General features: G+C 42.9%; 1 protein-coding gene and 1 pseudogene across 2 annotated transcripts in view; both read right to left on the bottom strand.

Moving 5' to 3' along the window:
* noxa1 (NADPH oxidase activator 1) overlaps window positions 1-19,721 on the bottom strand; it is a 52,443-nt gene extending 32,722 nt beyond the window's left edge. The window contains exons 1-5 of one of the 2 annotated variants that reach the window (XR_009241048.1): window positions 19,629-19,721; window positions 14,133-14,281; window positions 12,573-12,747; window positions 11,912-11,994; window positions 2,962-3,070 (exon numbers count right to left, since the gene is read on the bottom strand). Coding sequence is in view for 1 of the 2 variants with exons in the window: in XM_058635210.1 (XP_058491193.1) it covers window positions 2,962-3,070; window positions 11,912-11,994; window positions 12,573-12,746 (366 nt within the window). In the remaining variant the exon portion in view is untranslated. The remainder of the gene's footprint in view (window positions 1-2,961; window positions 3,071-11,911; window positions 11,995-12,572; window positions 12,748-14,132; window positions 14,282-19,628) is intronic. The other variant, XM_058635210.1, reaches the window with a different exon arrangement.
* A 593-nt stretch (window positions 19,722-20,314) lies between these two features.
* On the bottom strand, window positions 20,315-25,062 carry LOC131463810 (uncharacterized protein K02A2.6-like; annotated as a pseudogene).
* Window positions 25,063-25,810: the final 748 nt, after the last annotated feature.

A 25,810-nucleotide genomic window follows, 5' to 3' on the forward strand; every position in this document is an offset into this window, starting at 1 on the left:
GGAAAGTCACTCGGCAGATCTTACGCACTCTTTGACCAACCATACGATCAGAGCTAGCAGGTGACAGTAGCCAGCCCAGCCTAGCCAGACAGGGCTAGCCATCACCTATACTACTCCATAAATCCAGGAGAGATCGGAGTTGCAAATAGTGCAGCTTCAGCATGCTTGGGACAGTCAAAGCGTTGTTCTTTACCATCAACAGTGACACACAAGGTGCATGGATATCCAGGTTCACCCTAACACAGTACTCACTCACCCCTACTTTGTTATCATTAGGGACAGACTATACAGAGCGAGTCGTGACGCTCGGACCGGGGAAGAGCTCACCCAGTTATTGGGACCAAAAAGCCGCCACAAAACAATTTTCCAGGCGGCTCATCACAACCCCATGGCGGGCCACCTGGGATATGATAAAACACTGAACCGGATCATGGCCCGATTTTACTGGCCGGGCATTTGGGCGGATGTAAGTCGGTGGTGTGCATCCTGCCGTGAATGCCAGTTAGTCAATCCACCGGCCACCCCAAAAGCGCCATTGCGCCCGTTTCCACTAATTGAGGTCCCTTTTGATAGAATTGCCATGGACCTCATCGGGCCATTAGACCGGAGTGCACGGGGATATCGCTTTGTGTTAGTCCTAGTGGACTATGCGATGCGCTATCCTGAGCCAGTGCCCCTGCGCAATATCTCTGCGAAGAGTGTTGCGCAGGTGCTGTTTCAAGTTATCTCCCGAGTTGGGATCCCGAAAGAGATCCTGACTGATCAGGGCACATCATTTATGTCACGTACACTACACGAGCTATATGACTTACTGGGCGTCCGCTCAATCCGGACTAGTGTCTACCATCCCCAGACCGACGGCCTGGTGGAGCGGTTTAACAAGACACTAAAGAACATGATTCGTAAGTTTGTGCACGAGGATAGCCGTAATTGGGATAAATGGTTGGACCCTCTGTTGTTTGCGGTGCGGGAGGTTCCCCAGCCCTCCACGGGATTTTCTCCCTTTGAACTCCTGTTCAGCAGAAAACCTCAGGGTGTCTTGGACCTGGTTAAGGAAAACTGGGAGGTGGGTCAAAGCACCAGCAAAGACGAGGTACAGTACGTCCTGGACCTGCGGGCAAAACTCTATTCACTGGGTCAGTTATCACGGGAGAATTTGCTCCAGGCCCAGGAACGTCAACATCGTCTGTACAACAGGTCAGCGCTGGTCCCCGTTGACGACCATCTCTCGCAGGGCCAGAGAGCAGACGTGGCCTCATTGCAGTGGCGGTTTGGTGACATGTTCTCTCCCCTGCCAGGGCGCACAAGTCTCATACAGCCTGCGGCTGCCAGAACACAAGAGAAAAATTGTTCAGGCGGAGCTTCAGGCTATGTTGGAGATGGGGGTAATAGAAGAGTCCAACAGTTACTGGTGTTGCCCCATCGTGCTGGTTCGCAAGTCCGATGGATCAATACGGTTCTGTGTGGACTATCGTAGGGTCAACGAGGTGTCCAAATTCGATGCCTATCCAATGCCCCGGGTCGATGAACTCCTGGATCGGCTGGGCACGACACTGGATTTGACCAAGGGCTACTGGCAGATTCCCTTGTCGCTAGAGTCCACGGAAAAGACGGCCTTCTCCACTCCGTATGGTTTGTACCAATTTGTCACACTTCCATTCGGTTGTTGGGGGCCCCAGCTACATTTCAGCGCCTCATGGACCGGGTGCTGCGGCCTCACTCTGCATATGCTGTGGCCTACTTGGATGACGTCATCATTCATAGTGAGACCTGGGAGCAGCATATGCAGCAGGTGGGAGCAGTGCTTGAGTCCCTGAGGAAGGCGGGGCTCACGGCCAATCCGGGGAAGTGTGCTATTGGACGGAGGGAGGTACGGTATTTGGGGTACCACTTGGGGGGCGGGCAGGTGCGTCCACAGATACAAAAGACGACAGCGATTGCAGCCTGCCCAATACCCAAGACAAAAAAAGAGGTCAGGAGGTTTCTGGGGCTGGCTGGTTACTATAGAAGGTTCATTCCGGCTTTCTCGGAGCTGACCAGCTGTGTGTTTAAATTCAGCATTGGCCTCCACTCTTGCTGTTTCAAAATTTCACTTCACTTTAAGATTGTTTCAGTGATGTGCCTAATTCATAATCATGCTGCTACATTATTTCAGTTTTTGCATGATGTCCTTGTCAGAGTTTTGTTAATTTATAAATGGTAGAGTTATATATGAGGAGCACAGGTGCATTAACAATGGATGGACCAGGATGTCTTATCTGCCCTATGAGAAATATGTTATGTTGTGCAACCTCTCCTTCAGCCACCATCAATGTCGCTTTGTTTTGCGCTGTTTGAACTACACGATCAAGGTGATGACATGTCAGTATCTCACTGCTTTCATTCATCACTACTGACAGATGTCAAGGGGTTGGATTTCCATTTCCATTTGCAGAAAAAAAGAATAATGAAGCCTGGAGTCCCTCTGTGAATGCAGGGCTGTTGGAGTTTTTTTTATGTACCAGCACAAAGGGCAGAGCATTATTTTGTAGTACTAGGTTTTATATTTATTCATATAGTATATAGTGTAATGTATTTGTGGGTCATGCTCACATGGACAAAAACCTGGTCCTCATGAGGTAAAACCTAATTTTAGAGCTAACTAAATCTTAAGTTTAGAGCTAACTTTTGAATTGTGATTAGGTTACAGTTAGGTATAGGTATCAATGTCAAGGTTATGGATAATACTTTGTTTTGCCAAAATCAATAGAAGTCTAGACTGGTCCTCATGTTTGCAGTTGCACCATGTTTGGTTGAGACTTGGCTTGGACTCTGTAGCTCAAAGATTTGAGACAATCTGACTTGTGACTCAAAAAATGACTTGTGAACATCTCTGCAGTGTGTGTATGAACCTCATGGGGCTTTCAAGTTAGTGTCCCGACAACAATAGAAAGGCAAGAATGTAAATGAGTTTTGTCATACCTGCCAGCTGTACAGTTTAAATTGCAGTCCCAGTTGTCTGTAGTCAATAACCACATTTCCTCTCATATGTTCCTGTGCCCAGATACAGTCTGACAGAGCCTCCTCTAACCTGGATGGAAAAAGGAATTCATAAATAATAATAATAACAATCATAACAACAATAATAATAATAATAATAATACCTAGTAGCGCAAGCGGTTCTGAACGGGTTCGAGCTCGAGGGCTTGCGTGGCGACGTGGGCACACGGAGTCCTCTAGCTCATATCCCGTTCATTCACCGCTTGCGGTACTAGTTATTTTCCGTCCTAGTTATTTTCAGCGGCGTCCCTGCGTAAAGTTAGAGGGCACTTCCTGTTAAATATGGCCGACTTCCTGTTGGATGAAAGGCATGTCTGTAAAAGTGTTCAGGGAAGGTCTCATGACTCACATATCAAGTTTTGTGCAGATCAGACAATGTTAGACTTTACTTCCTGTAGGGAGGTGGACTTTTACAGACATATTCAGGACGGGTCTGAGGTACCACATATGAAGTTTCAAGTGGATACAACAATCCTTGTTAGAGAAGCATCACAAACTGTAAGTGTAATTCTGTAAGTCTGCTGTTACCAGGGGGCGCTGCTTTTGAAATTGAATATTTTCATATAGACGTCTTCAGGGCTGTACTATCATCAATCCTAACAGGTTTGGTTCAGATCAGACCAGGATTCACAAAGTTGTAGCAGTTTGTTTTTTTGTCGCAAAAATCCAACTTTTCATCATTACCATGCCAACATCATATAACAATACGCCATCATGTTGAGCACATATCATCTACCATGTGTTTAGGGTGTTTTTTACCAATTTTGAGTTGGATATGATAATCTCTGTAAAAGTCCAAAATCGTAAAGTAACTTTTTTTTTGTTTATTTTCTGCCACCACCAGGAGGCAATGTTTACAAACCTGACATTTTTTGCATAGGCATCTTCGCCACAAGTTTGGTTAAGATCAGACCTTCCATCGCAAAGTTATAAGGGTTTTGTTGTGTGAATTTTAACCAACTTTGCTGCCCCCTATCTTGAAAAACATGATACTTATTAGAATTGATTTAAGCTCCTCAACTGGTCCACAGTGACCTCACCAAGTTTGAAGGTGATCCCATGAAAGCTCTAGGACAAGTTCGTTCAAATACCATTGGTAAGAAATGGCCAAAATAGGCAAAAAATGGCTGTTCAACACAAGATGGCGGCCTTCCTGTAGGACTTACAGCTGCGCCAGCACAGACTTTTTAGACCTTCCTGACGTGATTAACATGTACCAACTTTCGTGCATGTACGTGAAACATGAGAAAAAGCGACCTGATGAAAGCTGTTTTTCATTTTTGTAAGCCCCGCCCACTTCCAATTTTGAACGCAGTGTCCCCGAACTACTTTCAGACGTAAATTTACACCAGGTTTGATGCACCTTGCAGAAATCTGTGAGTTATGGCCTCAAAAAGGCGATTCATTTCGAGGAAAAAAAATAATAACAAGCGGTTCTGAACGGATTCAAGCTCTCATTCATTCACCGCTTTCGGTACTACAGCGGCGTCCCTGCACAAAGTTAGAGGGCACTGCGTGTTTAAACTGGCCGACATCCTGTTGGGTGAAAGGCGTGTCCGTAAACGTGTTCAGGGAAGTTTCCTTGTCTCACATATCAAGTTTCGTGCAGATTGGACAATGTACGGCCAAGTTAAAGGGCACTTCCTGTTTAAAATGGCCGAGTTCCTGTTGGGTGGGTGGCATGTCCGTAAACGTGTTCAGGGAAGGTCCCTTGACTCACATATCATGTTTTGTGTGGGAATGTTAGACTTTACTTCCTAATGTACCCTTTTCTGCAACATGGTCGTCTTCCGCAACCACCCATCATCAATCAAAGCAAGTTTGGTTGGGATCGGACCATCCATAAGAATTTTGTTGTCTGTCGTGAAAAATCAGAATGTGCGCCAACTTTCGCCAACAACAAAAAAAACTTTCAGGAACTTAAGCTTGTCAACTTGTTCACAGTGACCTCAAGCAAGTTTGGTTCAGATCGGACCAGGATTGGCAAAGTTGTACCAGTTTGTTTTTTTTGTTGTTTTTTTTAAACTTTATTTTTCATTCAATGAAACAAGAACAAAACACAAATACAGGGGGAAGACACTACTATCTTGCATAAAGATGCAATTTTGTCCATCTCGCACTACATAACTCAGATTTCATCCGTAGGCTATAGGTCATTTGTTCCCTTGATCGAATTTCTTCAACAATATCTAGCCAGTGGCTCAGTCCAGGTGGTTGAGTTTTCAGCCAACTTCTTGTAATGGCTTTCTTAGCCGCAAGGGATAGGATCTTGAACAGATACACATCGTCTTTAGCTATTACCCCTAAGGTATCAGTCCCAGGTACATATACCTGGGGTCATCAGGAATATTATATCCAAAAAATTCCCCCACGATCCTCAGAACCCCGTCCCAAAATGTTCGTATTTTCATACAGGACCAGAATATATGAGAGTGATTGGCATTCAATTGCCCACATTGTCTCCAACAGATATGTTGTTGACCCAATTGTTTATGTTTAATTTGTTAAAACGTGTAAAATTTTTCCAACCAAACTCCCTCCATCTCTTAGAACTTGTGGATGTGTTGCGTCTTGTAAATGGACTGCCAATCACTCTCAGACAACTCAATGTAAAACTCTTTTTCCCATTTCACTTTTATATACATTGTATTCCTTTCTTGTTGTTTCGTTAAACCTCTATACAGTCTAGAGACTATTTTTGATGGAGTTTGCTTATACGCTAGTGATGGGAAGTTCGACTCTTCTTACTGACTCGGATCTTTTACTCTCGGACAGTAAATTGAACTAATCTTTTTTTGAGTCATTTCGTTCATTTCGTTCATTTTTACAGCGGTTGGCGCTGTATCCCTCTTGTGGGCGTTGTAAAAAAAAGACCGCGGTTCTCAAACACTTAACATGGTTTGCTTCAGCTGACAAAGTATAATAAACAAAATGCCATAAGCAATTCAAACCATATGAAACCCTAGGAAAGCAAATACACTCCCCAATATAGTGACTTGTGTCCTGTATCCTCTCTGCCATTGTTGTTTAACAGCACAACAGTGACTAGGTAGCTGTCACGTGACCTAAGGACGGACGCTCGCTCAGTTGAGTGAATCCTGAACTAATCATTTCTGTTTCCTGTCCTGCTGACTGAGCTTATGCAGCTGTCTGCCAAGTGGCGAAGGAAGGTACTGCATTAAAATGAACGCACGAACCACTCAGTTGAGTCACTCCTGAACTAATCATTTCTGTTTCCTGTCCTGCTGACTGAGCTTATGCAGCTGTCTGCCAAGTGGCGAAGGAAGGTACTGCATGAAAATGAACGAACGAACCACTCAGTTGAGTGAATCCTGAACTAATCATTTCTGTTTCCTGTTCTGCTGACTGAGCTTATGCAGCTGTCTGCCATGTGGCGAAGGAAGGTACTGCATTAAAATGAACGAACGAACCACTCAGTTGAGTCACTACTGAACTAATCATTTCTGTTTCCTGTTCTGCTGACTGAGCTTATGCAGCTGTCTGCCAAGTGGCGAAGGAAGGTACTGCATTAAAATGAACGAACGAACCACTCAGTTGAGTCACTCCTGAACTAATCATTTCTGTTTCCTGTCCTGCTGACTGAGCTTATGCAGCTGTCTGCCAAGTGGCGAAGGAAGGTACTGCATGAAAATGAACGAACGAACCACTCAGTTGAGTGAATCCTGAACTAATCATTTCTGTTTCCTGTCCTACTGACTGAGCTTATGCAGCTGTCTGCCATGTGGCGAAGGAAGGTACTGCATTAAAATGAACGAACGAACCACTCAGTTGAGTCACTACTGAACTAATCATTTCTGTTTCCTGTTCTGCTATCTGAACCTATGCAGCTGTCTGCCATGTGGCGAAGGAAGGTACTGCATTAAAAATGAACGAATCACTCACTGAGATGACTCATTACTCCCGAGTCATATAAGAGATTAGTTCATTTTGAACGAAACGTTCACGAACGACACATCACTATTATACGCACCTGTCAACACCTCAATCACATCGTTCCCTTCCAGTGAGAGGTCTTTCTTAATTTCTGTCTCATAAAAGTAACAGTTTGTTTTTTAGTATTTTATACCACCGCCAGGAGGCGCTGTTTTCAAAATGTATTGTTTTCAGCAACATAGTCGTCTTCAGCAACTACCTGTCATCAATCAAATGAAGTTTGGTTGGGATGGGACCTTCTATCGCGAAGAGTTTTGCTTTTTGTTGTGAAAAATATGAATTAAAGCCAACTTTGGCGCCCCCTATCTCGTACAACATGCGACATTTTGAAAAACGTTTGATAACTTAAAGGGGACATATTATGCAAAATCAACTTTTTAATCATTTTAATACTTATATTTGGGATTCTGGAGGCCCTACCAGTCGCCAAAGTGTGGAAAAAGAATACTCAGTCATGTTTTCGTGGTCCCCCTTAGTGTAAGTATAGGCGATAAAACATGCAATGTTGAATTCCCTGCGCCTTATGACGGCAGCATACGCATTTCACCGCAAATGTTACCACCCCACCAGTAAGTTTACCTCGAGAGCTCCACCTTAGCTCCACCTTGTCCCTATAAAATGCGAGAGTGCAGGCGAAGGAGGAAGAGCGGTATTATGTCAACGCGGAGGGACAAGTGTGCTGTTCGTGGCTGCACAGTGGAGCACAGTGTTTTACACAAACTTCCAGCCTCAGAGGATTTTATATATGCTAATGTGCCGGATAAAGTCAGCAAACGTGTGTTCGCACCACTTCGCATCAGTATTTAGTCAGCGACCGTATTTCACCGACGTACAAACACACACATTTTTAAGAGAAGGTCACATAGAGCTCATAACTGACCATTCTGAGACGTCCTAATTAAAAATATTTGTTCAGTACGTCCTCCATGACTGGAGCACAGACTCAGTCTGATACAGTCACATACAGCGGCAGTTTATGCAGCTTGCTACTGGCGGTGCTGTCCCTAAGTATCCTTTTGTCGGAGGTCTCTTCCTGTGACGGCACTCTCTGTGAAAATCAGTTAAAAAGACTTAGGGACAGCACCGCTGATCTGGCGAGCGGCAAACTGCGAGCTGCATAAACTGTCGCTGTATGTGACTGTATCAGACTGAGTCTGTGCTCCGGAGACCTCCGACACAAGCAGTGGCGATCAGTGGTGCTGCCCCTAAGTCTTTTTAACTGATTTGCAGTTCGGCACTGTTCGGCTTGATCCTTGTGTTGGACGTCTCTTCCTGTGACGGCACTCTTGCTTTTTTTCCGCGCACACTGCCATGTTGATATTGTCAGAGAACTAGTGGAGGGAGGGGGGGAGGAATGGAGCGGAGGGAACAATAGCTGAGTGAGCGCAGTAAAAAGGACAAATCAGAAACCCCCTGGAAGAAGTGGGTGTGTGTTTGCCTGTGTCTCATTTGCATGTAAAGGGACCACGCACAAAACCGAGCGTTCTGAAAGGGGCGGGTTTAGCAGGGTTATGAACTGCTATGGTGCTTCATCCTTATGGTATTTTGACCAAAGCCTGTCACAGACATGTTCATTAGGACACCAGGGAACTATTTTAATTGGGGAAATAGGGTATAATATGTCTCCTTTAAGCTCCTCAACTTGTTCACAGTGACCTCACCAAGTTTAAAGGTGATCGCACAAAAGCTCTAGGACTAGTTCAATCAAATACCAGACGTCATAGTGTCTGCCGTCACCAGGGGGCGCTGTTTTTGAAAGTGAATATTTTCATATAGGCGTCTTCAGGGCCGGACTATCATCAATCCTAGCAAGTTTGGTTCAGATTGGACTAGGATTTGCAAAGTTGTAGCAGTTTGTTTTTTGTCGCAAATATCTGAATTTGCAGTGTTGCCATGGCAACACCGTTGAACGATTTGTTATCATATTCAGCACGCATCATCTACCATGTGTTTTGAGTGTTTTCACCAATTTTGAGTTTGATACTATGAACTCTGTAAAAGTTATTACCGAAATTGTGAATTTGTTGTATTTTCTGTTACCACCAGGAGTCGCTATTTTCAAAATGTACAGTTTTTGCATAGACGTTTTCAAAAAAATTTATTTTCACCAACTTTGCCACCCCCTTTCTTGTACGCCATGATACTTATTGAAAAGTTTTTGATAAGGATGGGGGTGATGTGGTGGAATGAGTGGGTACTGGTGATGATGCAGGCAGCTGAATTCTGGACCTGAATTCTTGACCTGGAAGTTTATGGAGGGATTTGTGAGGGAGAGAGTTACAGTAATCAATGCAGGAGGTGACGAGGCAAGGGAAGGGCGGAGTTGATTAATATTGTGAAGATGGAAATATGCAGGAGGAGCTGTCAATGGTGAGGGAAAAACCTCTCCCCTTTGGATAAAGGTGTGTGGATTTTGTGACGACCCCGAGTGGGCGGGGTTGTGTAGGTGTGCCTCTCTCCCCTTCTCTCCATTTTACATGCACTCAAGCCTATGCATCGCAGGTGTGTGCAGTTTCCAAGGAGGCGGGGCTGTGCTTTTAAAGCCCAGCAATCCAGCCGTGCTCTCACTCTCTCTCACCATTTCCGGCCTGGCGTCCTGCAGCTCACATTGTTTGTTCTTAGTTTCACATCCAACACTCACACACATCCATGCACCTGCATTTACAACTGATTCACCTGATTACAAATATAGGTTATATTTGGTTTAGATTATTATTTTGATTATAAATAAATAAATATTACATTGCCGGCATCTCTCTTGTACCTCGTTGTTTTTGTCTAGTCATCTGACCCAGTCTTGACAATTTGGTGCCAATAATGAGGATTTCTGTTTTATCACTGTTTAATTTGAGGAAATTATCTTTTAATAATCCATTGAGCATTTCAGAACATTATGTGGCTAACATTGTTATTAGCTAGCTCAGTAAGTTAATTTTAAAATGCAAATGATATGCACATTGAAACTTCTGTTCAATCAGTTGATTGTATTATAAGGTGTAACGGGAGCATGTGAGCATCTGCTAATAATATGAATAACAAACCCACCTGAATAATGTGTGAATGACACAGCTTTGGGTATGAAGTATTGACTGTGATGCTAATGATTTAGCAACTAGCTGAGAGTTAGAGACATCATCAGCTCATTCGGCAACAGGAGCTCATTCGGCAACAGACTGATCCATCCACACCACAGAGCAACTTTTGATATTGGAAATATGTATCTATATTTGATCCTTCTAACTCTTAAGTACATTACCTTTCTTGTTTTTCATTTTTATGAAATGTATATTCATATTTAATTTTATTTTTCTCTGGGACCTCTTCATAGAACCCTCAGGGTCCCTAGACTTGCTATTAATACTCATTGTTCAAACTATAGTACTAATAGTTTCTGTCCTGTGGGCTAACAGATATCCGATGTCACTGACAGCTAGACCAGGAGGGAGTTGAGCTATGTAAATGTGATGATACTGTCACCTGACTCCCCTGAATTTGTAAATCTTTGAGGCTAAAATTCTCCCTAAAGCAGTTTGAGGAGTGCCTACATTCAAATGGCCACATCTTCTTCAAATATTTTCCATGTGTTAGATATTGTTGGAAAGCTTAGAATTCACACTTTCAGAATCTCTTAATAACTCAAAATGTCCCTCGGGAGACTTGTGCCAGTTTTTTCCATGCCTGGGCACAAATGTCCTTCCTCTCATTCTTTCAAAAATAAAATCAATTGTATTTACACAAACATGGATAGGGGACACCTCCCCAACTGCCGTGCAACCTGTAAACTTCCCACCTCTGTCTCACTTTACCCTTGTATCCCAATGGAGCTGTGAACTCTTGTTACAACAATGAGAAGTCCCACTTCTATTCTGGATGCCATCCCATCTGATATCATCAAGAACTGTCTCTCAGTCCTCGCTCCACTCATCACCCATAATCCCCATACATCTACAACCTTGGTTTCAATTTTCGCAGCAATCTCTTTTGAACACCATGTCAACCATGACACCAAATTCACTTTCCTCTGTCCCAAAAACAAAGTCCATCTCCATCCTTGCTGCTAAAACCCTTCATCTCTTTCAGAACAGATTACTACAAGAGCATTAATCATGCTACATTTCCCAAGGGCCTCAATAATCCTCATCACTCCCAATCCCCAATACCTCCACTGGCCTCCGGTCCAACAACACATCAATTTTAAAGTCCCACAAAGCCACCCTGGAACTCTCTCCCCAAAAATATTCATGACTACACTGACCTCCAAACATTCAAAACGCTCATCAAAACCCACCTCTTTCGAACTGCCTTCAATTTGTAAAAACTCAGGATGTTTTATCAATGTGTGGAATTGTGTGTGTTTGACTTTATGCTTAATTATGCAAAGTATTTTTGAGTGTGTGTGTATGTGCATGTGTGGCAAAGGAAAAGGCTTATACTCTTTTGGTGGCTGGACACTAAGGTATGTATTTATATAGCACTTTTCTAGATTTGTTGACCACTCAAAGCTGCTTTACCCTAGAGTTTTGCCATTCACCCATTCACTCACACTTTCATACAGCGCATCTATGTGGAGTGCATTTTCTATCACTCATCTTTCATACCCATTCATACGCTACTGCAAACACAAGATAGAGACAGTGAATATCAGTGCAAGAGAGATGTGGAACTATAATTTTCAATTTTATTTTATACTATTTTCCCAAAGCTGTGGGTAAGTTTCCATGTGGACATGCCCTAAGGAAGAAGACTTGTTGTCTCCATTGTCTAGACAGAGAGACAGAGCTGGGAAGAAAGAAATATTCTAACAAGTGAACAGATTGTGTACTTTGAAGAGATTAGGGGGAGACAGCAGAAGGGGATGACATACCTGGAGAAGGAGAAGAAGTATATTCTTTGTGACAGTATTTGTGATAGTTCCTACCTGTCAATCTGCATCATCACTGCTCCTCTCTGGAAGAAAGCAATAGCAAGTCGTTCATCCTTGCATATGGTGAGGTCTAAAGCCTGGGCATCAGAGAGGGGAAAATATGAGGTTACATTGAATATGTTTCTTGTTTTTACAGTGATTTGATGACATCACAGATGGGAAGCCACTTCGCAAAATCTTATTGGATCAAATTCTTACTATACTTACTATAATGTTACATTGTGAATGTATGAAAAGTATATTTATGTAAAACCTGTTTTGCTCCATTGGGAGTGAATATCCAAATGTTTGTTGATGTTTTGTCACACTTGTTATTTTATAACTATTTTGTTTTATGTGATGTAATCTCTTAAATATTGCGTTTGAAATGCATTGATTGGCATGACCCACTCTGAGAATGAGATGTTACATCTCAAGGCGTCATTCCAAAAAACAATTTTTATACAGTATAAATATATAAAAATAAATATTTATCTTACACTGCAGACTTGACCTATGACATTTTTTGTTGTTTTATGTATTTGTCTTCAAGAGGAGTTAAAGTAACCAATTAAAGGACTTCAATATTATGTGTTTATGCTGTTTATCTGTATTTACTTGTTTGTGTTTATACAACAATTGCTGTAAAGTTACAATAATGTATGATGGCACCGACCTGCAGGGCCAGGTCCAGTTGTCCCAGAGCCAGGTGAGCTGAAGCAGTGTTGAACAGCGTGCGAGATGTGGGTTCAGTAATTTGCTCAAGTTTGTTCAGAGCTCCTTGCCAGTCCTTGATATTCATGGCCTGCACAGACTCATCCCACAGCTCTAATAACTCAGTGTAAAGCATCCTAAAGATTGGAGAGCGGAGAGCAGAAACAAAGGTGCACCCACATAAATGCACATTTACTGTAGCTGACATTGCATATTCATACTTCAAAGTGCTTTTACCCATATTTTTATTTTTAAACTTCATAAATACAGCTGCGCATATTTTATTTTTAAATACTTGTTACTTGTCACTTACACTTTTCCAATGATTTCATCAGTATTAGATTATTTTCAGTGTTGCTAAAATTAGACCCATAGACTGTAGCCTGTGGGTTGCTGCACCATGGATGTATTATAAGAACTGGATAGAGCACCGCCCCCTCTGCCTTGAAGACAATTTTGTCATGGTGGCCACTCATGGTACTGCAACAAAAAATACTCATGCGGGCAAAAAGCAATTTTCCCAATGACCGCAATAGTAAAAAAGACACCTATAAAACTGTCCCGAGACATGGACATAGGCATGTATAGATCTTAATACTCTATATTTTAAATTCATGGAGTTTCACATTTGTAAAAATGGCCATAAAAAGCCCAGAAAAATCGTATTTCCCAGAGTGAAGTCACAGGTGTGTACAAGCAGAGCAAAGCACTGTCATGTGGCGTCTCGGGAACAGCGCTACTGTCAGGGAACCGTAAGATGTGAAAACTTTAAGAGAAATGTACATCCATGGCATGGACACGCGGAGAAAGTCGATAACGCAGACAGCTCATTCACATAGCCGAGAGGCATTATGGGAGTAATACTACTGAGCATGCTCTATGGGCCGCATAACCCGGAAATAAACAATAATAATTTTATCTCTTTATAAAAAAGGAGTTTTGGTGTAAATTTGGCAGCATACAAACACACAATAAACACAATTAAGGTAAATGCAGATTTTAACTAACGCCATTGAAAATATCAAATTACTACACTATATAATGAATACTATTATACAATACTACTGTGGTGTAGCGTAGTTAATATATTGTCTGACAAAACCAGTCTTTTTGGCCCTCAATACAATTAACCACTGCATCCTGTTAACTGTGCTCCCTAACATATCTCAGGCACTGCTCTCTCCTGGTTAAAATCTTACCTAAGATGAGATAAGATGAGATGATTCAACTTTATTGTCATTACTCAAATACCAGTTTTGGGTATTTTGCATCCCACCAGAAGTGCAACAAGCAGAAAGTGCAAGAATATGTATATATGTACATAAGTTTTTTTCCTTTTACAGAGTAATGTGCAATTGTTGGGTATATATGGATTAGTGGGATGTTCTATGAATATAAAAAAAACATATAGAGTCTAGATGTCGCCTGGAACTATAAACTTAACCTTTAATGAAAGTAGCAAAACTTACATGCATGGCTCTTACACAAACCATATAACTCGCCTTATATTTGGAGTGCTTACCTGTTGCTGCTGAACCAGAGGCCAGTACCAGTTGAGTGTAGCTCTGCTTCCTTTCTGCTGTCCTCTACACTGTCTATAACGTGGGTGTAACAAGCCTCCTGCTGAGACTCCACCCTTGCTGCAATAAGGAAGTTCTCAGCCTTACTCTCCTGGAAAAACCCACAGAGATGCAATCGCTTTGGAATTCACTCACCACTGTGGCATATGCGCTAAGTGGTATCAACATACACACAGACAGAGACACGGAATAAAATTCAAAGTTACAATATAGAATTACAATACTGTGTTACTGATGAGTTTTCAATGAGATCCATTCATTGTAACCACTGACAGCTTTTTCCATGAATCAGGTAAGAACAAAGATGTTGTAAACAAGGAAATTCCCTACTCCATTGGTTAATCATTGCACAAGGAGCACACCAGCACATTGGGTTGACTAACCTGCTTCACAGGTTGTTTTGTTGTTCTGTTTTAGCTCTCATGTGGCCCTGCCCTTCCTAGAAATTCCACAGATAAACATAGAACAGTACTGTCCTCCTACCATCTTATCTGTATACATGTTATTTTACTTTGTACTGGATCTGAGCCTTCACTGAATTTTAATTTTCTTTATAAATAAAATGACCAGTGAAACATTTTTACAAAACAAAAAAAATAAAATAATAACAAACCTGTTAAGGACTCTCACTGACTTCAATTCATCTGGACAGCCTAATTCAGACCTGGGCATTATACGGCCTATGTGACGCATGCAGCCCTTTCACCATCCCTGACTGGCCCACATGAGGTTAATTAGAGATTAGAAAATGAACGTTAATAACTGGGTTATAGAGTATATGACATGCTCCTAACATTTCCAGAGTTTCCCACGTCGATCAATGCGTGGCGAAATCAACACTGACATTCCTTTCGTTTATCTCCCTGCCCCGCAGCTTTCTCTCCTACACACATACACACACACACACAAATAGATCAGCTGATTTGTCTGGTCCTTCTCTCCACACACAGCTTGTGCAGCATATATCAAAGTCAACGTTAAGAAGTCAAGTGTCTCGGTTTAAGTTCAGGAGTCACCATTATCTCCCTCCCCTGGAGGTTGCTGTGGTTGTGTCACCACAGTAGTATAGTATAATAGTATTCAATATAAAGTGTAGTAATTTTTTCAATTATTTAGTTATAATTGAATAAAATCTGCAATTACCTTAATTTCATTTATTGTGTGTTTGTATGCTGCCCAATTTACACCAAAACAATACAATATACTGCTTCTTATAATTAGTATTGAGCAGAATTAATTCAGACCATTGGTATGGCCCTCAGCAATTTTATGTTTTTCATGTGGCCCCCCTTGGGGAAAATAATTGCCCACCCCTGGTTTACGTGCATCAGTGCAACAACCCACAGGCTACAGTCTATGTGTCTAATTTTAGCCAGTGTTGCCAACTCCTCAGTAAGGAAAGTAGCTATTGACTGTCCTAAAAATAGCTAGAAGACGCTAAATGAGTGTGAAATTAATGTGAAAAGTCATCACCCTAGTTATTTGTAATGTCCAATGTCTGGCAAAAAAATTTTTTCAGTTATTTCTGTCATATTAAAGTCCCGTTGGAGGGACATAACATGCCCTTTGTGATTTTCAGCTTATATCAGACAAATGGCCAATTGGCCATGCACGATTCATTATCAGCCTGAACGGAGTGGTGAGGGTCTCCTCTCTGCCCTGACTAAAGGCTGGGACTGCTGCGGAGGCTAATGTGAGACTGCCCGCCTGTGAGAACTTTGGGAGGGGGAGGGGATCCCAGCAGCACCCGCTGCTTGTTGAGCACAGTAACTGAAGAGTGATACGTGCTTTCGCGTAAATTCAAGGTTAATGAGATTGTGCTTTATCAGTCCAGCAGTGAGGAAATTTACAGTAAAGCTAGAGCTAGAGCTGCTGCAACAGACTGCCTCACAGGAGATGTCTCTGATTGTTAAGAGTTTCCAAAGTGTAGTCTAGTGTTCTTTTATAGGAACAGATCAGGAGCAGTTTCACGCAAGTGCATGTGGCACAGAAATAATCACCCTCAAACCCCCCTCCACAGGAGGCCTAAAGGAGCAATTAAGAGTCAATTTGGATTTATATGTCACTCTTAGGGTTCCGTTATAGTACTCTCCGTGACCATACAGACGCTTTGACGGGGTAGTGCGTTGCAGTTTTCAGTATGGTATTGCAATTCACCACCAGAACGCTAGGGGCTGCGGGAATGAGTCGTTAACTGACCAATGACAGCACTGTGGTCTCTATTGGTCTCAGTTGCCTCGACGGATGATAACTTTTTTTTTGGAGGCACACGTTGGGCTACAGAGAGGCTCTCCGACAGGGTTTGTGACGATGGAGAGGGCTATGCGTGGCTACAGAGAGCACTTACTTTTTTAATCTGGGATTGTTGAATCGGCCAAAACAGTGTTAGGGCTAGTCTGATCTACAAAGCAACATTAAATTGCTTGCAGATTCGGGTGAGGTTCATCCAGGCTAGCACAAACACACACACAAACATACTGTTGTTGCTGTCTTGTTTGAAATCATTTTTTACTTATTGTATTCATCAATGTGTATAAAATATATTTAAATACTAAATAACAGCACATATGTACCTAACCTGCTATTTCTGTATATTTCAATTGGCCACTATTCTTTCTTTCTCTGCAGAAAGATTGTGTGGAGAAGTAGTTGCTGACCTAACATTTCATCCAAATGGAATGGATGGGACACCCCTTTCAGAGTATGTTGAGGAACCATGGGAGGATTATATACAGAGGATGGCACAGCATAGCATCAGTGAGTATCACACATTTTCAGTGTTCAGTTCCTTATTGTGTCAACTCTTGGTTTGGATGCTACCTCTGTCATGTCACCATCTGGTTACTACTGTGAAGGCTTGCCTCTTTTGGTTCTTGGACATTTTGCTGAAAGACAGGTGGAACATTATGCGAGTTTAGATGGACCTACTCTCCCTTACATTCAAGCCATTCAGGAGGCAGAGATGCATAGAGTGTCTCAATCTGTCCCTCTGTCTGACACTGACCTTGGCTCTCTGTCTGATGCTGAACCTACCTCTATGTCTTCAGTTGAACGTGACTCTATATCTCATGAATCTGACTCTCTGTCTGAACCTGAATCAGTATTTGTACCTAATGCTGATGCTCAGCCTATGGCTAACCCTTCAGTTTATGTTGTTGGGGATGCCGTTAATGAGCCAGGAGCTCAATACCTACCCACAGAGATCCTATCAAGAATAATAGAATTGTCTCTAATCCAAGATATGTCAATGCTTGGGACATTCAATCAAGTCTCACTCTTATCATTCCACCCCAACTTATATTGGAGAGCCTAGATTTAGATAAAGATAATGACTTTTCAATTAGCGTTATGAAGCTCTACAAGGCCACTGGACGCAACGGTGGCCTCAGTATGCATTTGAAGTAATTGTTTAGTCAGGACAGCTGCTGGATGAGGGCATTACAAAGTACAGAAATCAAAAACATATTCTGGAAAAAGTAGGCCTAAAGTAAATTTTATTTTAATGTTTTTCTTATTTACAGTAGTAAAGGAGTGAGAGCTATTTTTCATTTGAGACCTCCAGCCTAAGTTCCATTTTGATAACTTTGCACTATTCAAATTCACCCTGCTCAAGCTTTTTTCTCCTTTTTTACATTTGTAAATGCAGAGTGCTGCATCATTTTTCTTTTGAGATGCTAAGTTCCATTTTTTTACAACATGTGCATTACATTGGTAATGACAATGACAGTTTGACAGTTTCAGAGTTTACAGTTTGTTCGGCAAAATCACTTGGAGTTCTGTAGCCCTCAGTAAAATCCCTTTGAGGCATTTTGAGATTCAAAAATTAAAAATGTTTTTCCAAGAAAAAATATGTTGAATTCATTTGAGAATGCAAGATCCTCATGATGACATGATTTACATACATACACCATTATGAGCAACTGTTTATTTATACAACAATATCTGTAAGAATTGTAATGACTAAAGACCCAAATGAGCAGATAGCTGTTAAAAAGACTGACCCTAAGAAAGAGAGGTGCCCAGTATGGCTAGTGGTAATGACGTGTTTATGTGACTATGCCATCCACTATACCTAAACAAAAACTAAACAAAAACTTACACATCAGCACATAAGACACTGCAAAAACCTCTGGAATTACAGGAAGTTAAAACTATCTTTATGGAATTAACAGATTTCTTTAATTCAAGAACCATATGGTTGTGCATGAGTGCATTAAATCAATTTAGGAGCAGCATATCTAAAGCATATGCAACCCTGTCAGAGAGCCTCTCTGTAGCCTGACGTGTGCTTCCAAAAAATGTTATCATCTGTCGAGGCAACTGAGACCAATGGAGACCACGGTGCTGTCATTGGTCAGTCAACGACTAATTCCCGCAGCCCCTAGCGTTCTGGCGGTGAATTGCAATACCATACTGAAAACTGCCACGCACTACCCCGTCACAGTGTCTGTATGGTCACGGTAATGGAACCCTAAGAGTGACATATAAATCCAAATTGATTTATATGCCTCCTGTGGAGGGGGGTTTGAGGGTGGAGGGGTATCTATAAGGTTGGATATTTAAGCATCTTGCAAGATGCAATATTAAGGCTAAGTGTGACACTTTCTCTCCAGAAATTTAAAATAAAATAAAGTGATACTTCAGTTATTACATTATTGGCTCAGTTATTACATTATCAAAGGATTTTTTTAATGCAAGGCCAATAACATAATAACCAGAAACAAAAAGTTATTACGTTATTGGCTCAACAACTTTATTACATTATTGGCAATGTATTACGTTATTGGTTTTATTACATTTAAATTATTACGTTATTGGCCGCTATTACGTTATCGGTTGCTACAGACCTCTTGTTTTACACTCATACAGAACAAATTACATACATTTAATATAGGTTTAGTGGACTGACTGCCCTGATCCAATCCCTGACTCCACGAAAAGGACTGACTGAAAATGAAAAACACAAAACTGTGCAAAAGTAACTGAGTACCTGATCTGTGTGTGTGTCCGTGTATAATGTTGTGACGGAGCGACTCGTAACTAATGAGCATATACAGGGGTGGAGTGACTCAGTGGTTAAAACCGGTACCATGTGTGCGAAAGACATCCTGGTCGCAGGACTCTACCCCTGGCTGATTGTACTCAATTCCATTACAAGTCGCTTTGGTTAAAAGCGTCTGCTAAATGACAGGACATTGACATGACACTCGCTAGTATAGCGCAAAGACGCACATACTCCAACACACACCCGCCGAGAGAGTCGCGCACGCACACACATACACTCGCCGCCACACACTCGCTGACAGAGCGCACAGACAGACGCATACACATACCGAAATGCGTTGCCAGTTTTCAGCAACATTTGTAGACCGTCAAGGGTGCACACTGGCCGCTCCTACATAATCACCCTTATAACATTTAACTTGGTTCAAACTTACTGTAATATCCTTGCGATATTATAGAAAGAAGGACTGACACGGGAGCTCCGTTTAGGGTTTGTTTACTCAAACATTTTTAACATGGCCGGCATACATACAGGTCAAGGAATCACCACATCTACCTAGCCTCTGCTGCCACCTTGAGGACAACTCCCCTCATGACACAACATTGTCACTACATTCTACATTCCTCCCCCTTAAGCTAGTGTGACGGATTCAGGGCTGGTCATGTTTGCTGCCCTTGTGGGCTGTTTCTGCCTTGTCTTTCAGGTGGGTGGAGCTGTGGCTGAGTGAGTGATGCAGTACACCTGCAAACAGCTCAAGAGGCTATTTAAGCAGACCTGCCACAGATGCTCCCCCTCTTCCTCTGGCCTGCCGACTGACATTTTGGTTCCTGTTTTGGTTTACACATTATGTTTAAATATTTGATTACTTTAATTTAATTGTGTTGTGTATGTTACAATATGTTCAGATTATGTGTGGTCTCCCCTTTTTTGTCACATATATTGAGCCAGGTTGTGACACTAGTTTTCTCCATCCCCCACAATAACCCTGTGTCATCTTACACATACTGAACTGACATCGAAACAAGCATTAATAGACACTAAGGTTTGTTTGTCATTCAACACATTTCAACGTAACAATACCCCTCAACAATCACCAAGTCACTTTTCCAACCCATCCATTTAACACTCATAGTCCTTCAAATAACTGGGTTTGCCCACAGTCCTTTGTGACCGGCGCACGGTTCCTACCACAGGTTGTGACAGCCTTGCCGGATCTGGAGGTGGAACGTCAGACACTGATGGAGATGCATCATCCGGAGCAGGAATTAAGATAGTCTGAGTGTTCTTCACCTGTCTACTGCCGTTTTCTGCCAGAGTTAAAGTCTCTGACACATCCCATACTGCTGTGGGTGAAACAGACAGTCCCAGTGGTTCTGTGACCTTTGCTTCCAAACAATCCGCCTTCTCAGGTCTTGACAGTATCTGATCCACATGTCTGCGCACAATATTACTGTCTCCTAACATGACCTTGTAAGAGACAGGTGCAGTGATCTTTGTAATGAAACCAGGAATCCATTTAGGACCATGACTGAAGTTTCTCGTGACCACAGCATCTCCTTCCTGGAATCCTCTCCCTTTTTTCTGCTTGTCATGATGTCTCTTTTCTGTTTCCTCTCCACCTTTACCCTGCGATCAGGATGAATCAGATCCAGCGTAGACCTCAATTTCCTTCCTTGCAACATTTCTGCATGTGAGAGCCCTGTGGTGGACTGTGGTGTAATGCGATAATTAAACAGCACTCTCTACACTTTAGTGGCAATGCTGCCCTCCCCTGCCTTTTTCATTCTTGACTTGAATGTCTGGACTGCGCGCTCAGCACAGCCGTTGGCCGAAGCGTGATATGGAGCAGATGTGATGTGCTCAATACCATTTTTTTTTTAGAAACTCTTTGAATTCCGCACTCACAAAACACGAGCCATTATCAGACACAATTGTCTCTGGTATCCCCTGATTACTGAAGCTCTTTCGCAGGCATTCAATTGTGATGGCTAAGGTGGAGGTTGTTACAGGATAAGCATCCATCCACTTTGAATGCGCATCCATCAGGATCAGAAACATGTGTCCCATAAAAGGTCCAGCATAATCAATGTGTAATCTCTGCCACGGTTTCCTTGGCCACTCCCACAGGTGAAGTGGTGCTGCAGAAGGCAGGTTACGGTGTTCTTGGCATGTGACGCAACTTTTAACTACAGTTTCAATGTCTGCGTCCAATTGTGGCCACCAGAAATAACTTCGTGCCAAAGCTTTCATCCTAGTGATGCCAATGTGACCATGATGTAATTGCTGTAACATGGCCTCTTGCCCTGGTGGCGGCACCACAACACGTGACCCCCACAGTACACATCCATCAAGTCGTGCATTGGCCAGCCATGTTGGATCAACTGTGCAACTCTGGACAATACAGGGTCTCTGTTTGTCCACCGGCTCACCTCCAATGTTGACACAAGATTTACAGTCTCCATCATGAGCACTCTTTCCTCCTGTTCTTCCTTGGCTGAAGGTTGCGGCAGAGGGAGGCGACTCATCGCATCTGCATTACCATGATTTTTTCCAGGTTTGTAGATAATCTCATATTCATATGCTCTCAGCGTTACAGCCCATCGCTGAATACGAGGAGATGCCATGATGGGCACAGCCTTCATCTTGTTGAAAACGGGATAACAAGGGTTTGTGATCAGTACAAATGACAAACTTCTGTCCATACAGGTATTTGTGGAAGCGCTGAATGCCAAACATCACTGCCAGGCCCTCTTTGTCTAATTGTGAGTAGTTGGATTCAGCTGATGTCAGCGTCCTTGACATAAAGCTGATTGGTCGCTCTTGCCCATCCAGCATTCAATGCGACAACACTGCCCCCACTCCATAGGGCGAGGCATCACAGGCCAGGATCAAGTCTTTTTGACTGTCATAATGCACTAATACTTCAGAGGATTGCATGAGGTGTTTGGATTTCCCAAACGCTCTCTCTTGTTCTGTTCCCCACTTCCATTTGGTCTATTTTACTCAACAGTTCGTGCAAGGGAAATAACAATGTGGACAAATTTGTCAGGAATCTGTTGTAATAATTGAGCAACCCAAGGTACGCACGCAGTTCAGTGACATTAGTGGATGCTGGTGCCTTCTGTATTGCACTAACTTTGTGTGGCAGGGGATGGAGTCCCGAGGCATCCACTTTATGTCCTAAGAACTCTGCTTCCAGTTCCATGAATGCACATTTGTTGCGCTTTAGGCGAAGACCACCTTTCTGCAGCCGTGTCAGCACCTGGTTCAACACTGCCAGATGTTCCTGGTCACTTTGGCCTGTCAACAAAATGTCATCCAAATATACCGCCACATTTGAGATGCCAGCCACCAGACTCTCCATCAGTCTCTGAAATATGGCTGGACTGGAAGAAACCCCAAATGGCAGACGGTTCACCTGAAACAGACCCTTGTGTGTGTTAATGGTGACAAAGGGCTTTGATGCTTCATCTAGGATCACCTGTTGATATGCATGGCTCAAGTCCAGTTTACTCAACTTTTCACCACTAGACAACTTCTCAAACAAGTCCTCTAACTTTGGTATTGGATACTGCTCCAACTTTGAGACCAGGTTGACTGTGAGCTTATAATCTCCACAGATGCGCACTGAATTGTCAGGTTTCAACACCGGAACAATCGGCGCGGCCCACTCAGAAAATTTCACTGGCTCGATTATCCCTTGATTTGTGAGTCTCTCCAACTCGACCTCCACTTTCTTTCTCATTGCATAAGGGACAGGGCGGGGTTTGTAGTACTTTGGGACAACCCCTTCTTTACTTATATTTTTGCAGGGGGGCCCCACCAAGTTCCCAGTTCCTCTTTGAAAAGGTCCTCATTCTGCCTTAACACTTCTTGCAATGTAATCTGTTTTTGTTCTATCTTGTTAAGCAGAACACAGTGTTTTTTCTATTTTTGGCTCTGTTAGATTGTGCAGTGTAAACACCTCTTTATCACTAGAGTGATTCACAGGGGATTCACTTATGTGATGTGCAGACTGTTTTTTATCCCTTTTTACAAACTGCTTATGCTTCCCTCCCCCTTTAAGCTGCTGCTGGCCTGTAGGAGGCGAGGATCTGCACATCTTTATCACATGTCCTCTTTTTCCACAGCCATGGCACTTCTCATTGATAAACCGATAGTCTCGTGCCACATGTTCACCCCCACACCTGTAACAAGTCAGTGGTGTCGTCTTCCCATGCCACTTCTGTTCCACTTTTACAATGTGCACTGGTAGTTGCGCTGTAGCCATATTCACATTGCTGTCCATCGTTTTCGGTTGCAGTTGCAGGTCCCGCACGTCCCTGTTTGCGGACTCGATGGCATGTGCGACTTTCAATGCCCGCTCAAATGTCAGGTCTGGCTCCGCCAAAGTCTCCGCTGGATGCGGTCATCCGCAATGCCACACACGAGCCTGTCGCGCAGCATCTGTTTCAACTTATCCCCATAGTTACATTGTTGAGCCAGCTCCCGTAGTACCGCTACATACTCCGTCACAGTCTCATTCGCCGCCCTCCTCCTCAAGTTGAACTTGAATCTCTGGACTATCTCACTGGGCTTTGGGTTGTAGTGTGACTGTAGCAAGTCAGTCAAGTCCTCATATGACTTATCACCAGGCTTCTCCGGGCTTAACAAGTTTCTCATCAAACTATATGTCCGGCTGCCAACTGAGCTCAACAATATAGCCCACTTTCTCGCAGCGTCTGAGATCCCATTTGCCACAAAAAAAAATGTCCATCACCTCGACGTACTCCTCCCAAGCTTGAACATGGCTGTCGAAAGCCGCGAGTGTCCCCACCATTGCCGTAGTCATCCCGAACAGTGCCGGCCCTGAGTAATTTGGTGCCCTAGGCAAGATTTTAGCTGGCGCCCTTGCATCGAAAGCAGTCAATTTCTCAATCAACTTTCATACAATCACACAGAAACTGCATGTGTGTATTCAAGATTTTATTTCTTTGAGTAAAAAATATCACACCAAATAAAAACAGTGCAAGCTATCATTCTTTTTGGAGTACTTTAACACTGATGTAAACTTTAACAAACATTAACTGTGACACATAAAACCAAAGGCTTACAACCACCCTATTACAAAGGGGATGGACAACTAAAAGCAATTTAACTGACATACAAGCAGGAAAGACACCTGTAAAATAACACCTGAACAGGCCTAACGTTAAGTTTCCAAACCTCCCTGATGAATTTAAGGTGGAGTAACATTAACACACGTCGACTCAGCTATTTATTGATTATTAAACAATGTTGCTATCGTCCGAAGTAAGCTAGCAAGCTAACACTCTGCTCCAACAACGGTAACTACGATGCATTAAACTATTCATTTCATGCACTTCATCACATTGACATTACTGTACCTCTATCTTTTTCACGTTTTTCTTCCTCTTCTTTCCTTCTTTTCCTTCCTTGGGCGGCGGATGGCTTCAGTCTTTTGGACATAATTCCGATACAGTGTCATTAATCTTTTTCATCGTCTCTGGGTCACGGTCTGGTCAGATTCAGGCAGCTGGCTTCTTGACCCCGCCCCCCTCACAGAGGGCAGGTACAGAGCGACGGCTCGTTGCACCCAGAAAAAAGGCTTCTGCCTTATTTAATAGTGATTATTATTTTATGTTGCTGTGGGCTTATATAATATTTCGAAATAATAGTAATAATGGCAGAAGACAGAAGTAGTATTTATATATATATATATATACACATTTAGTTTTTATTTTTATTTTTTCCGTTTTCGGCGCCCCCTGCGGATGACGGCGCCCCTAGCATTTGCCTATACTGCCTATGCCCAGGGCCGGCTCTGATCCCGACGTTGTCTTCCTCGTCGCTGCTCCTAGCGCCATCGTTAGCGTTGTTGCTAGCGTTAGCTGCCTCGACGCCCAACATACACCGAGTCGAACTCACAAGTTGCTGTCTCTTCCTACAACTCACACTGAGCCCGTTGGGTTCCCTCGTCGCCGAAATGTAATATCCTTGCGATATTATAGAAAGAAGGACTGACACGGGAGCTCCGTTTAGGGTTTGTTTACTCAAACATTTTTAACATGGCCGGCATACATACAGGTCAAGGAATCACCACATCTACCTAGCCTCTGCTTCCACCTTGAGGACAACTCCCCTCATGACACAACATTGTCACTCTTCTACACTTACTTACCCCTCATCCTCAGTTTGCGTCGGCAGCATTCCAAACATTGTTTACGTCAGCGGCGCACTTAAAGGCGACATAGAATGCTTGTATCACACATATATGTTAGTTATGGAGGTCTACTTACATATATTAACTTGTTTTCATGATTAACGAGCCGATCAAAATATCTCCTCACTGACGCTCTCGTCAGCCGTGCTGTTTCAGACCAAACAGTTGCAGTGATTGGCCAGGTACCTGGAAGTGACGTAATAGATAGGCCAGCTCTCAGATACACAGCTCCCCCTCTGGCACGGTGGATGCTCTGCATCTCAGCAGCTACAACGAGACTAGTTCTTCTTCTTCTTCTGCGGTTGAATGTACGCAACCGGATGTGCCCGGACTAGTGCCCGCACCGGGAGGCGCTACGGTGGTGAGGATTTCTGATGACGACATCAAATTAA

Source organism: Solea solea, chromosome 8 (assembly GCF_958295425.1).
Source record: "Solea solea chromosome 8, fSolSol10.1, whole genome shotgun sequence".
NCBI classification, from domain to species: Eukaryota; Metazoa; Chordata; class Actinopteri; order Pleuronectiformes; family Soleidae; genus Solea; species Solea solea.